The sequence below is a fragment of the Esox lucius genome, chromosome 17 (assembly GCF_011004845.1).
Source record: "Esox lucius isolate fEsoLuc1 chromosome 17, fEsoLuc1.pri, whole genome shotgun sequence".
In the NCBI taxonomy this organism is placed as follows: domain Eukaryota; kingdom Metazoa; phylum Chordata; class Actinopteri; order Esociformes; family Esocidae; genus Esox; species Esox lucius.
This window is the reverse complement of record NC_047585.1, coordinates 37,257,853-37,270,380: the sequence shown is the minus strand read 5'-3', so window position 1 is coordinate 37,270,380 and position 12,528 is coordinate 37,257,853. Positions and strand designations below refer to the sequence as shown.

At 43.9% G+C, this 12,528-nt stretch overlaps 1 protein-coding gene across 15 annotated transcripts in view; it reads left to right on the top strand.

Moving 5' to 3' along the window:
* cacna1da (calcium channel, voltage-dependent, L type, alpha 1D subunit, a) overlaps positions 1-12,528 on the top strand; it is a 103,093-nt gene that overhangs the window by 71,666 nt on the left and 18,899 nt on the right. For 11 of the 15 annotated variants that reach the window (XR_004574656.1, XM_034287405.1, XM_029114020.2 and 8 more), the window contains 9 exons: positions 4,786-4,818; positions 6,116-6,244; positions 6,497-6,562; positions 9,032-9,123; positions 9,516-9,675; positions 9,810-9,937; positions 10,029-10,125; positions 11,169-11,271; positions 11,406-11,507. Coding sequence is in view for 14 of the 15 variants with exons in the window: in XM_034287405.1 (XP_034143296.1) it covers positions 4,786-4,818; positions 6,116-6,244; positions 6,497-6,562; positions 9,032-9,123; positions 9,516-9,675; positions 9,810-9,937; positions 10,029-10,125; positions 11,169-11,271; positions 11,406-11,507 (910 nt within the window). In the remaining variant the exon portion in view is untranslated. The remainder of the gene's footprint in view (positions 1-4,785; positions 4,819-6,115; positions 6,245-6,496; positions 6,563-9,031; positions 9,124-9,515; positions 9,676-9,809; positions 9,938-10,028; positions 10,126-11,168; positions 11,272-11,405; positions 11,508-12,528) is intronic. The other 4 variants (XM_029114022.2, XM_029114021.2, XM_029114017.2 and 1 more) reach the window with 1 other exon arrangement.

Genomic DNA, 12,528 nt, shown 5'->3' with positions numbered 1-12,528 from the left:
ACATCCACCCCATGTTTTTACCCACATCACCCACAGATGGCGCTTGGCTCTGCACCGGTCAGTCCTATTTGCCTCTCCCACCATACTGCTCTTTTTCTGTTTTCCCCTCCAGACAGAATGGCCCTGGAGCTCAGAGCTGGGCTCTGGCATGTCCTTCACCCTGCACAACAGGAAAGATAGAAATAGAATGGATCTGAATGGATACACACAGAGGATGTAAATATGGGATATATATATATATATAGAGAGAGAGAGAAAATATATTTACATTCTATTTCTTTCTTCGAGGTTGTGTAGAGTCTGCTTTTGCTTAGCAAAACAATCAAATTAGCACAATCAATATGAAAGTTTAATCAGGGTAACAGTTGAAATGCGAACACAGCCAATGTAGCTAGATGTACATGGAATTTATTTTAGCAGGCTTTACTAAATTAATTCCTAGTGAGTGTATAAGCTTCCAGAACCTCTCACCAGAACCTCTAAGCCAATCAGCAGGTCTAAAGGAATTTATCATGACTAGCATCTCTGTCACACTTGTGGTTCAATCAATGTATCAGAGGTGCTGCATCTTAATTTGCGACAGGTTCCCACAGCAAAAAATGATCCTGCAGCAACATATGCAATTTCATGTGGAATATTTATTCAGGGGTTGATTTGGCCAAAGCAAGCCTGAAATTACAAAGTGGCACTGATCAATTGTAAAACTAAACCGTCTATAAACTTTGGATATACTACACATTTGTGTATTGTGCTGTGTAAGAAAATGCTTGCTACCACAGGGCGGTCAAATTAAGACACGGCATCTGTAGCTATCATAGGTTCTTTTTTGATCTTGTGTCTGTGTCTCTGTGAGTGATTGTCTCTGTGTTCTGTTCTGTCTTCCTGTGTAGTGAGCTCTTAAAGCTCACAGTGGAGCTCATGTGTAGAGCAGGTGCAGGTGTGTAGCCTTCAGTCAGGTGCATGTCCATCTCTATCGCTACCTTTCTCCGGCCTTCTCTTTCTGTCACTGAATCTTTCTCCCTGCTGTCTCCTCCTTCCTGTTCTATTTTTGTCTCCCCATCCTTCCTTTTGAGTACCCCCCCCCCCAACCATCTCTCTTCTTTTCCCTCTCTGTCTCTCTCCCTCTTCACTGTCTTTCTCTTTCACTGTCCTTGCACTGTACAGTGAGAGCGCCCCCTGGTGTGACTCTACTGCAAGAGGCTGACTGCTGGCATGCATGGGTTGCGGCGTGCGATGCTATCAGATGTCACTTGTGACTCCTAATGCCTCCACTTCCTCTCTGTTGGTGCTTGCCTTGCGTGTGCAGTGCTTGTCTGCAACAACCTGGCAGTGCTGCACGCATGCTCCATCAAACGCTGTTGGTTAACCTAAAAAACCTCCCCAAGCTCATTGTTCCACGTGTTATGATTCCCTACTCATTCCCTACACACCCCTGACATCGTTCCTGTTGTTCTGTGTGAGCCACCGCGCTGCGGAAGACGAATGAACCAAAGCTGTGTCTGTCTGGAGCTGCTCTTCCCGTGCTTATGTATAGAGATAACATTACGTGGAATTACCTTATTTCTGTCTGGACATTTCCATTGAGGTCTTCGACCATTTAAATGTAGTCTATTTAGTAGTTTTCTATAGGTTTTAGCAAGTGACCAGTGATCAGATCTTTATTTTCTTCAAAGTGGTTTGCATAGTTTCCTGAATAAATTTTTAAGCGTTTTCTGGCATCTAGTGGCCAGAATAAAGTACTACCATTAATTTCGTCCAAAATCCCAGGCAGTCTAGGTGACTGGCTGTAAGTCACCAATATTAATTACAGTATTTAAAGATCATAAGAAGAAAACCAATGACTTTCAAATGGAGATGGCCTTAATGACACTGCCCATGCTGTCACAGATGCCATAATGTCACTGACACAATATTGTGGTCTCTATACATCTCTGTGATTCTTACTCTACTGTTGTTGCCATGATGTCATACATCCGAAACCATCTAGTGGTCCACTCTTCCTCACAGGTCTCATAGCTGTGTTCTAATGGAGCATATACTGTGGGCACAATACGATATACTTAAGTTTTACAGGACCTTTGCTTATCAAAGATTTGAAAAAGAATTGTGTGGTTGTGTGTCTGTGTGTGTGTGTGTCTGTGTGTGTGTTTGAAAGCAAAAGTGAGAGATTTACAGTTTTAGCCTGCATGTCCTGACAAACTTAGCAGGTTGATTACATTTGTATTGGATGCTGACAAATCAAGATACAATGAACAACATATGAAATTAATTGTAGTATAGGAGAAGATTGGTTATTAGTGGTCTTGGATTGGTTGTCTTCTGTAGAAGCACTGGTAATATTTTGTATTGACTGATACATATGGGTGAAACGTGTTGTGTGATTATCACTAGTTTGTAATAACACTGGCATAGTTGTTTTAACATTATGTTTGCAACATTAAATCCATAAGCATTATAATAAGTCTGTCAGTGAAAGTACAGTCATGTGAAAAAGTAAGTACACCCCCTGGAAAGTGTATTTTCTTACATATTTGGATACTGGCTGACAAAGGTAACCTCATTTAACAAATTACCCTGAAAGGTTACACTTTGTAATCATTTATTTATCTAACATTTCAACAGAATTGCATATTTATATAGCGGAGTACACCCCTCGCTTCAAAAGCTGGTGTTGGTCCCTTGGCTGACAATACCTATTGTAGCCATTTCTTGTATTTTTCTAACAGTCTCTTAAATCGACTGGCAGGAATATTTGCAGTACTGATGTTTTCTTGTACTAGTGTCTTCTTGCATGTATAGCCCGGTTCAGTTCCCCCAACAGCATTTCAGTAGGATATAGACTCGGCCAGTCCTAACCCTTATTTCTTCTGTTAAAGCTTTGCTTGTGCATTTTAGATCATTGTCTTTTTGCAGGATCCCTGTTCTGTTCAACTTCAGCCTATTGACGAGTCAAAAATGTTCTAGTATAATATTGAAAGTAAGACCGGCACTGAAGCAGCAAAGCAGTATTGCAGGCCAAATAGCTCTAATTTGGACTCATTTGTCCACAGCACATTGTAGTTTTGGTCTTTTGGCCTGTTGTTTCTTGATTCCTGGGTGTCCACATCTCCAAGGGCCTCTCCTGGACTCTCAACACCTCAACCCTGGACAAAAAGGCGCAGCAGCACCTGTACTTTTTGAGGAGGCTGAAGAAGATCCACCTGTCCTCCAAGATCCTAGTGACCCTTAACCGCTGCACAGTCGAGAGCATTCTGACTAACGGTGCCACACAGGGTTTGGCGGAGACTCCGTGGCCGATCGGAAGGCCCTGCAACGGGTGGCATAAACTGGCGCCTGGCTCCCAACCACTGTAGACGTCCTGTTCAAACGTTGACTGCATAGCGTGCATGGCATCAGGGACCCTTTACATCAAGGCCACCAACTGTTTGCCCTCAGGCAGGCGGTACAGGTCTCGTCGTTCTCCCACCAGCAGGCTCAGGAACAGTTTCTTCCCATCCACTGTAATCCTGCTGAACTCTGTACCCAACATTAAACACACCCACCCACCCACCCACCCACCACTTAGTCCTGCCTCTCAGGTTCCCTGTTGCACTACTCCCTTGTACTACTGGACTCTGACACTACTTTACAAGTCTGACAAGGATGTTTTTCAGTTGTGACATCTACATGTCTACCTCTTTGCTGCTATCCCTGCATTTCAGTTGTACATGCTATCTTGCACCTTAAATTTGCCTTCATTGCACATTTAGAATTAGCATTTGTACTTGCATTTGCCTTCATTGCACATCTATACATCTCACTTGTAACTACATTATAGTTAATACTTGTAAATGTTCTGCCCTCTTCTATGTATTTGCACTTCTGGATCGATGCTAACTGCATTTTGTTGTACTATACTTGTACTGTTTAATGACAAAGTTGAATCTAATCTAATATTCTTTGTTGAGAGCAGAGGCCTTTTCTTTGGCCAGGTTTCTTTGTTTAATGGTAAAGGTAGGGGTGTACAAACGATTTCTGCATAAGGAAATTACATTACATAATCTTCCCTGCATAAATGGTGTCTATGTTTTTTTGAATGTGTGATTTGTTTCATAAGGTAACCTTGCATCCGAATGTAGTTGAGATTTAGCTCAAATAACAGTGTCCAAATATGTAAAATAAAATATAGCTTTTTGTGCCGTGTACTTTTTCACATGACATGACTGTACCTTCCATCAGCATTAGGGTTACATTGCCCATATAAGGACCCACGCTTAAATTTGCTGTTCAAGCTCTTTTAAACCATTAAGATAATGTAGTACGTTAGTTATTACCATTACACAGGGGGAGTGATAAAGTTGTGTTTCATCCTTAAACGTTGCCTAAGTGTTATATTGTCTTGTTGTTACATGTGTCTCAAATCCAGCGTAAGCATCACCTAGAAGTTGTCAAGCGTTACAAATATGTTGTCCGTCAGTCTTAAATGCCTAAACCGCAAAGATTCCATTTTGTGTGTCCTTACCGTTACATCGCAATTGTGGTTCAGTTGTGAGTTAGTCTTTCAATGTTAAACATCCAACGTTACGGTGCATATTCGTCAGTAGGTGTCGCGACAACGTTCTCTGTCGGTCTTAAACGTCACATACGTTTCATTTAAGAGCAGTGGTGGTATTTGTAGTTATGTGTGAGTCTATAATGGTATGTGCGTCTGTTAGTTATATTGTGTTCATGTGTTAAAGTATAAGGGAGACCTCAAGGTTGTAATAACGTTGTGTAAGTCATTAACACAGGTCTTTGATTTTAAAGCCAACGGAGGCTCCTCAGGTGGATGAGTTGGGGGTAAGCTGCTCTGCCCCCTATCAAGGCACTGCCCTCTCTTCTCTGGGTTTGCATTGGTTTATGTTGATTTTATTCTTTATTTCTATTGCCTTTCTATATTATTACACATGGCCTCTACTATACCTTCACCTTTTTAATTTATGAAATTAAAAAGTTTTTTTTTTTTTTAGTTTTTATATCAAATGGGTTTGGTTTGGATTCTTTACAGTTGCTTTTGGTTGAACTGTTTTGTTTGCGTTTGATTGCTTTGGCTTATTTCTCTTTATTTGTCATGTTTTCCTTGGAGTTATTATTTCGAAGGAGAGGGTGTCGGTCAGTCAAACGTGGCAGTGTGCTTCCCCGATGGTGAGGGCGGATTTGTCCGCTCCTCCTCACGTTTGTAGCGCTGACACCGCTGCATGGTCTCTGCCATGCCATGTGCCCCTTGCGTGGAGCGGTGACCCGTGGATGACTCCTGGGCTTGGGGTTATTGCCTCTGATGTGACCTCTGACCCCTGCTGGCTGACCTCTGGGGGCGGGGGGTGGGGGGGGGTCGGTCCCACTGTGACTCCGCATGCAGTGACTCTGGACTGAGGGTGCCATGCTTGCGCTAATGTGTCCAGTCAAGTAATGGCGAGGTTTTCTTTCCTACAGCATGTACCCCTCCCTGTCCTTTTCCCCACTGGGCTCTAGTACAACAGGGCTCCTGGCAGAGCTTCTCTACCAGTTACAGACATGTTCACTCCACTCCAGCTGACTCCTGCCACTCTGTCACCCGAAACCTCTCAACAATAAAACTCTAAAGTTCCCTCACTCTGTGTTTCCCCAACCTGTCCTCATCAGGGCCACAGCAAATGTGTGGACAGGCTGCTCTTCCCAGAGGAGAGGACTGGGAAACCCTGCCCGGCTAGCAATAGGTTCAAGGTTTACTCTGGCTTTCAGAAGAAGTCTTCCCTCTGGATGTCCATTCCGCGATGCTTACATTCATGGAAAATATAATGCTAACTTGATCCAGGATTATTCCATGTTGCCCCTTTTTCATTACATCAGCAACATCCCCCAAATAACAGTACTAACAGATCCATAACAGCCACTGACCACTCATCAGGGAGAGTTTAGGTGACATACAGATCAGCTCACATGTATCCAGCTAAACTTCATTTCAACATGAAGCTACATGCATGTGCTACTTTGAGGACTGTTAAGTGCTGGTCCAGGCATTGAAGCACAGCCAGGTTCCCTGTACAAAAACCACAGTCACACACACTGTATACACACACACACTCTGGTCCTCTGAAGCTGTCTCTGTGCCTCACAGAACACCGAAGACAGCGCTCGCATCTCCATCACCTTCTTCCGCCTGTTTCGAGTCATGCGATTGGTCAAGCTGCTGAGCAGAGGAGAGGGCATCCGCACCCTTTTGTGGACCTTCATCAAGTCCTTCCAGGTGAGGAGGACCACCCCATTGGAACACATCCCCATGAACTTACAGCACCAGGCTATTAATGTTTTCAACTGACTGATCTGTTACCAGGCTATAATGCAGTTCTGACTGGTGTCTTCTTCAACCTCAATGTGTCTCTATTGCTCCCTGTCTCTCTCTCTCTCTGTCTCTCTCACCTTATCATGCCTTTCATCTATTTCTGTCCCTCATCCTGTATCTGTCTAATTCGGCCTTTTTCCTCCCTCCTCTCTCCAGGCGCTGCCCTACGTTGCCCTCCTGATTGCCATGCTCTTCTTCATCTATGCTGTAATCGGCATGCAGGTGAGTCACAGACGGCTGTTACAGACACAGCCAGAGAGACGGGCAAAGATACATCAAATTGTGTTTTGAAATAAAAGACCAAATACCCTCATTTTAAGTGTATCAGAGGCGTGGTTGTAGAAATCCCTGTTTAATGTGGTGAAAAGTAAAAACAAAACAAAGAAGCAACCGAATGGCGTTGAGCAGCAAGCACAAACAGCAAGCACAAACAGACAAGAACTGAACTTAAGTAGGATCCCGATTTTGAGGCAGCAATGAACACCTGCCTCCAATTGGGGAGAACAAAAACAACCATAGAGACGCCTAGAGCCATCTCTTTGTCAGGTCCCGACTATGGCCCCAAGCCCAGTGTAGAGATGGCTATGGGCATAGCCAGGACGTGACATATCACCCAGATTAAGGTTAGTTTTTAAGTAGCCAACAGTTTAATGTTTAACTAACATTTGGTAATGAAGGGCCTACAGCAACACTGACTCTGACAAGAAAACTGATGCCACCATTATACATAGCAACTAGTTTCTAAGTAATTAATCATTTGATTGTTAATCATAAATATAATAAAATGTAATGTGTCATTCATGCAATGGTATGCAAAATCATGATCCTACTAAACAGCTACAGTGAATATAACAAGTCTACACATGCCAGGTTTTTGTGATGTAAAAGAATAAGACAAAAATAAACAATGTCAGAACTTTTTCCACTTTTAATGTGAACAATTCAATTTAAAAACTAACTGAAATCTTTGAGGGGGGAAAATTAAAAATAAAAACTGTACAATAACCTGGTTGCATAAATGTGCACACCCTCTGATAACTGGGGATGTGGCTGTGTTCAGAATTAACCAATCACATTCAAACTCATGTTAAATAGAAGTCATTACACACCTGCCATTGTTTAAAGTGACTCTGGTAGTCACAAATAAAGTTCAGCATCTCAGAGCAAAAGCCATGGTCCACAGAGAGCTTCCAAAGCATCAGAGGGATCTCATTGTTGAAAGATATCAGTAAGGAAAATAATTTCCAAAACATTAGATATACCATGGAACACAGTGAAGACAGTCATCATCAAGTGGAGAAAATATGGCACAACAGAGACCAAGAACAAGACATCCCTCCAAAACGTATGAAAATATGAGAAGAAAGGTCAGGGAGGCTTCCAAGAGGCCTACACCAACATTAAAGGAACTGCAGGAATTTCTGGCAAGTACTGGCTGTGTGCTACATGTGACAACAATCTCCCGTATTCTTCATATGAATGGGCTATGGGGTAGGGTGGCAGGACAGAAGCCTTTTCTTACAAAGAAAAACATCGAAGCCCGGCTGAAGTTTGCAAAAACAAACATCAAGTCTCCCAACCCAACCGAAAACTTAACATGGGCTGTAAGTAGCAAGCTAGCATTAAATGAGGGCTGCAACTCGGGTGAAATAGTTGGCTAGAACATTACATAAATTGGTAAATGATTTGGCCTAGGCTACTCAAATGAACACCAGAACTTAACATGAACTGTTAAAAATTGTATAGATAAAAATGTATGGAAAGCTGGCAACCAAGACATTTCTCACCTTGACCTTCTTCTCTGGGTATGGATACATTTTCTGTTCTGATCTTAACAAGTAAAGATCATCATGTAGACTTCTCACAAAGTATTTTACAGTATTTTTAAAATACAAAATACAAATCACTAAAGTTCAAGTTCATTTATTTATATAGCACATTTAAACAGCCGCTAGACAGACCAAAGTGCTTTAAAGAACAAGCATATAAAAAATAAAAGCAGCAAAACAACCCATAAACTTATAGAGAAGAACTAAGATTAACTTTAAAACAAAGACACAAATGTAAAATAGTAAAAACAGCCCAAGAAAAATCATCAATATGCTAACGAAAACAGGTATATTTTAACCAAAGCAGAGAGGTTTGGAGCCGTTCTGATCTCTAGAGGGAGGGTGTTCCACAGACAAGGCCCTGCCACCGCAAAAGCACGCTCCCCTCTATGCTTTAGTCTGACACGAGGGACTACCTAAAGTATTTTGATCCAAAATATGAAGTCATTTTCATCAACGCTATCAAATACAAATTTCAAAAAATTTCAAAATCCTACTTTGTATTTTAAATACGTATTTCATAAATACTGCCAATCCCTGGACACAGGCTCAAACTGCTGTTACAGACTGAGCCCCAAACTGCTGTTACAGACTGAGCCCCAAACTGCTGTTACAGACTGAGCCCCAAACTGCTGTTACAGACTGAGCCCCAAACTGCTGTTACCGACTGAGCCCCAAACTGCTGTTACAGACTGAGCCTCAAACTGCTGTCACAGACAGAGCCTCAAATTGCTGTTACAGACACAGCCTCAAACTGCTGTTACAGACAGAGCCTCAAACTGCTGTTACAGTCACAGCCTCACAGTCACAGCCTCAGAGTTCAGCACCCAGTGTGTAAACTGGTCTCTAATGTTTGTTTCAGGTGTTTGGGAAGGTAGCCATGGTGGACGGAACACAGATCAACAGGAACAATAACTTCCAGACCTTCCCACAGGCCGTGCTGCTGCTTTTCAGGTTGGTAACAGTCACGGGTCACCCAGATGTTCTAGGTCAGATATGTGTAATGATTACACATATCTGATGATTAGATGATGTACGAAGCACACACTTTTTGTAAACAGCTGCTGCAGATGAAATAATCTAATTAAGTAGACTGAAGGCAAAGAGACTGCATGTGTACTGAATTCCCCCATATACTCGATTAACAATGTATTGATCTTTAAGCCTTCATCAAGAAATGTAATGGTGTATGGAGAGGTTGTGAAAAGTTCACTGTTACATTGACTAAACCAATCTCAGCTCTGGCCCAGATGAGACAGCGCAGGAGAAATTGTGATGACGTGTGGTATAAATAGGTTTGAGAGAAGGTTGTACCGAGTTATCTGAGGGTTGTGTTTCCGTCCCAGGTGTGCCACAGGTGAGGCATGGCAGGAGATCATGTTGGCGTGTGTTTCTGGGAAGCTATGTGACCCAGAGTCTGAATATAACCCTGGGGAGGAGTACACCTGTGGTGCCAGCTTCGCCTACATCTACTTCATCAGCTTCTACATGCTCTGTGCCTTCCTGGTACACACACACACACACACAGCCAATCCGTGCATGTAAACAGCATGAATACAAAATGACACAGAATACTCACATAACGTTAGCATTATCCACGCCGCTAAACTGCTCTGCTCTCCTTCATTCTTCGGTACTAGATTATTAATTTGTTTGTGGCTGTCATTATGGACAACTTTGACTACCTGACTCGTGATTGGTCAATCCTCGGCCCCCATCACCTGGATGAGTTCAAGAGGATCTGGTCTGAGTACGACCCGGAGGCCAAGTAAGTGTTTAGTGGGTCGGTTCAGTGCCTTCTGTGTGTGGGTGATTGAGATTGTCTGTGATTGATTGGGGCAATTTGTTTCTCTGCACAGGGGCAGGATAAAACATCTGGACGTGGTCACTCTTCTCCGACGCATTCAGCCTCCACTGGGCTTCGGCAAGCTATGTCCCCACAGAGTGGCCTGCAAGGTACTCTCCTCTGTCTGGTTCTCTCCCTCCTTCTGTCCTGGTTTCTCTCCCTCCTTTTCCAGTTTCTCTCTCCTCTCTCCCCGTTTCTCACCTTCTGTAACTTTTTCTCTCTCCTCTCTCCCTGTATCTCTCTCCTCTCTCCCAGTATCTCTCTCCTCTATCCCTGTATCTCTCTCCTCTCTCCCAGTATCACTCTCCTCTCTCCCTGTATCTCTCTCCTCTCTCCCTGTATCTCTCTCCTCTATCCCAGTATCACTCTCCTCTATCCCTGTATCTCTCTCCTCTCTCCCTGTATCTCTCTCCTCTATCCCAGTATCACTATCCTCTCTCCCTGTATCTCTCTCCTCTCTCCCGGTATCTCTCTCCTCTCTCCCTGTATCTCTCTCCTCTCTCCCAGTATCTCTCTCCTCTATCCCTGTATCTCTCTCCTCTCTCCCGGTATCTCTCTCCTCTCTCCCAGTATCTCTCTCCTCTATCCCTGTATCTCTCTCCTCTCTCCCAGTATCTCTCTCCTCTACCCCTGTATCTCTCTCCTCTCTTCCTGTATCTCTCTCCTCTCTCCCGGTATCTCTCTCCTCTATCCCTGTATCTCTCTCCTCTCTCCCGGTATCTCTCTCCCTGTATCTCTCTCCTTTCTCCCGGTATCTCTCTCCTCTATCCCTGTATCTCTCTCCTCTCTCCCGGTATCTCTCTCCTCTCTCCCGGTATCTCTCTCCTCTATCCCTGTATCTCTCTCCTCTATCCCAGTATCTCTCTCCTCTCTCCCAGTATCTCTCTCCTCTCTCCCTGTATCTCTCTCCTCTCTCCCTGTATCTCTCTCCTCTATCGCCGTGTCTCTCTATCCTCTCCCACGTCTCTATTTATTTCTCTCTATTTAAAACCCTCTCTGTCTTTCTCTCTTTCTCTCCCTCTCAGTTTCTCTCTCCTCCACTTCCTTGCTCCTTCACTCTCTCTCATCTCTTTCTTTCTCTCTGAGTCCTGTCCTCTCTATCTAATTGGTGTGTTCTTTTATTCATGAGTAAACCTCTCCCTCTCTCCCTCAGAGGCTGGTGGCCATGAATATGCCTCTGAACAGCGACGGTACAGTCATGTTCAACGCTACTCTGTTTGCGTTAGTACGGACCGCCTTGAAGATCAAAACAGATGGTAGGACACACACTCAGCACTGCACACGCTGTACAAAGACACGCACGTGCTCAATGAGAACCACACAACACTGTCTGTAGCGTATCCTGTTAGTGTTGATAGTGACGGACATGCCTGGTGTTTACCTGCTGTAGGTAATCTGGAGCAGGCCAATGAGGAGCTGAGGGCTGTCATTAAGAAGATCTGGAAGCGGACCAGCATGAAGCTGTTAGACCAAGTGGTGCCCCCTGCTGGTGGTTAGTCAAATCACCACCAGGCTGCTGCTGCAACACGTCCCAGTCACAATACCATTCCAGCAATACACACCTCATACACACATAATCCCAGTAGGAAAATATACACACAAACACACACCTAACATTTTAATAGCGATTTCCACATCCATGTCTTACTTCAATACTCACTAATACCAACAACATACCTACAGCCTGCACTCTCTCACCCACTCTCACCCACATTCACCCTCTCTCACCCACTCTCACCAACATTCACCCTCTCTCACCCACATACAAAATCTCTCACACACTCTCATCCACACACGCCCACTCTCACCCACTCTCAACTACATTCACCTCTCACCCACATTCACCCTTTGTCACCCACATACACAATCTCTCACCCACTCTCATCCACACACGCCCTCTCTCACCCACTCTCACCTACATTCACCTCTCACCCACATTCACCCTCTCTCACCCAAATACACAATCTCTCACCCACTCTCATCCACACACGCCCTCTCTCACCCACTCTCACCTACATTCACCTCTCACCCACATTCACCCTCTCTCACCCAAATACACAATCTCTCACCCACTCTCATCCACACACACCCTCTCTCACCCACTCTCACCTACATTCACCTCTCACCCACATTCACCCTCTGTCACCCACATACACAATCTCTCACCCACTTTCATCCACACACGCCCTCTCTCACCCACATTCACTTCTCACCCACATTCACCCACTCTCTCACCCACTCTCTCATTCAGTCTCTCATTCAGCTGTGTTCTTCTGTTATTCTGCACATATTCTTCACTGTGATTTTTCTTGGACTGTTACAGTGCCTGGCTCTTACTTTGACTGAACATTACAGTGACAAGCTTTTACTTTAGTGACTGTTACTGTGACTAATTTTTACTGTGACTGTTACAGTGACTGACTGTTGCTGTGAATGACTATTACAGTGACTAACTGTTACAGTGACATACTGTTGCAGTGACTAACTGTTACTGTGACTGAGTGTTACTATGA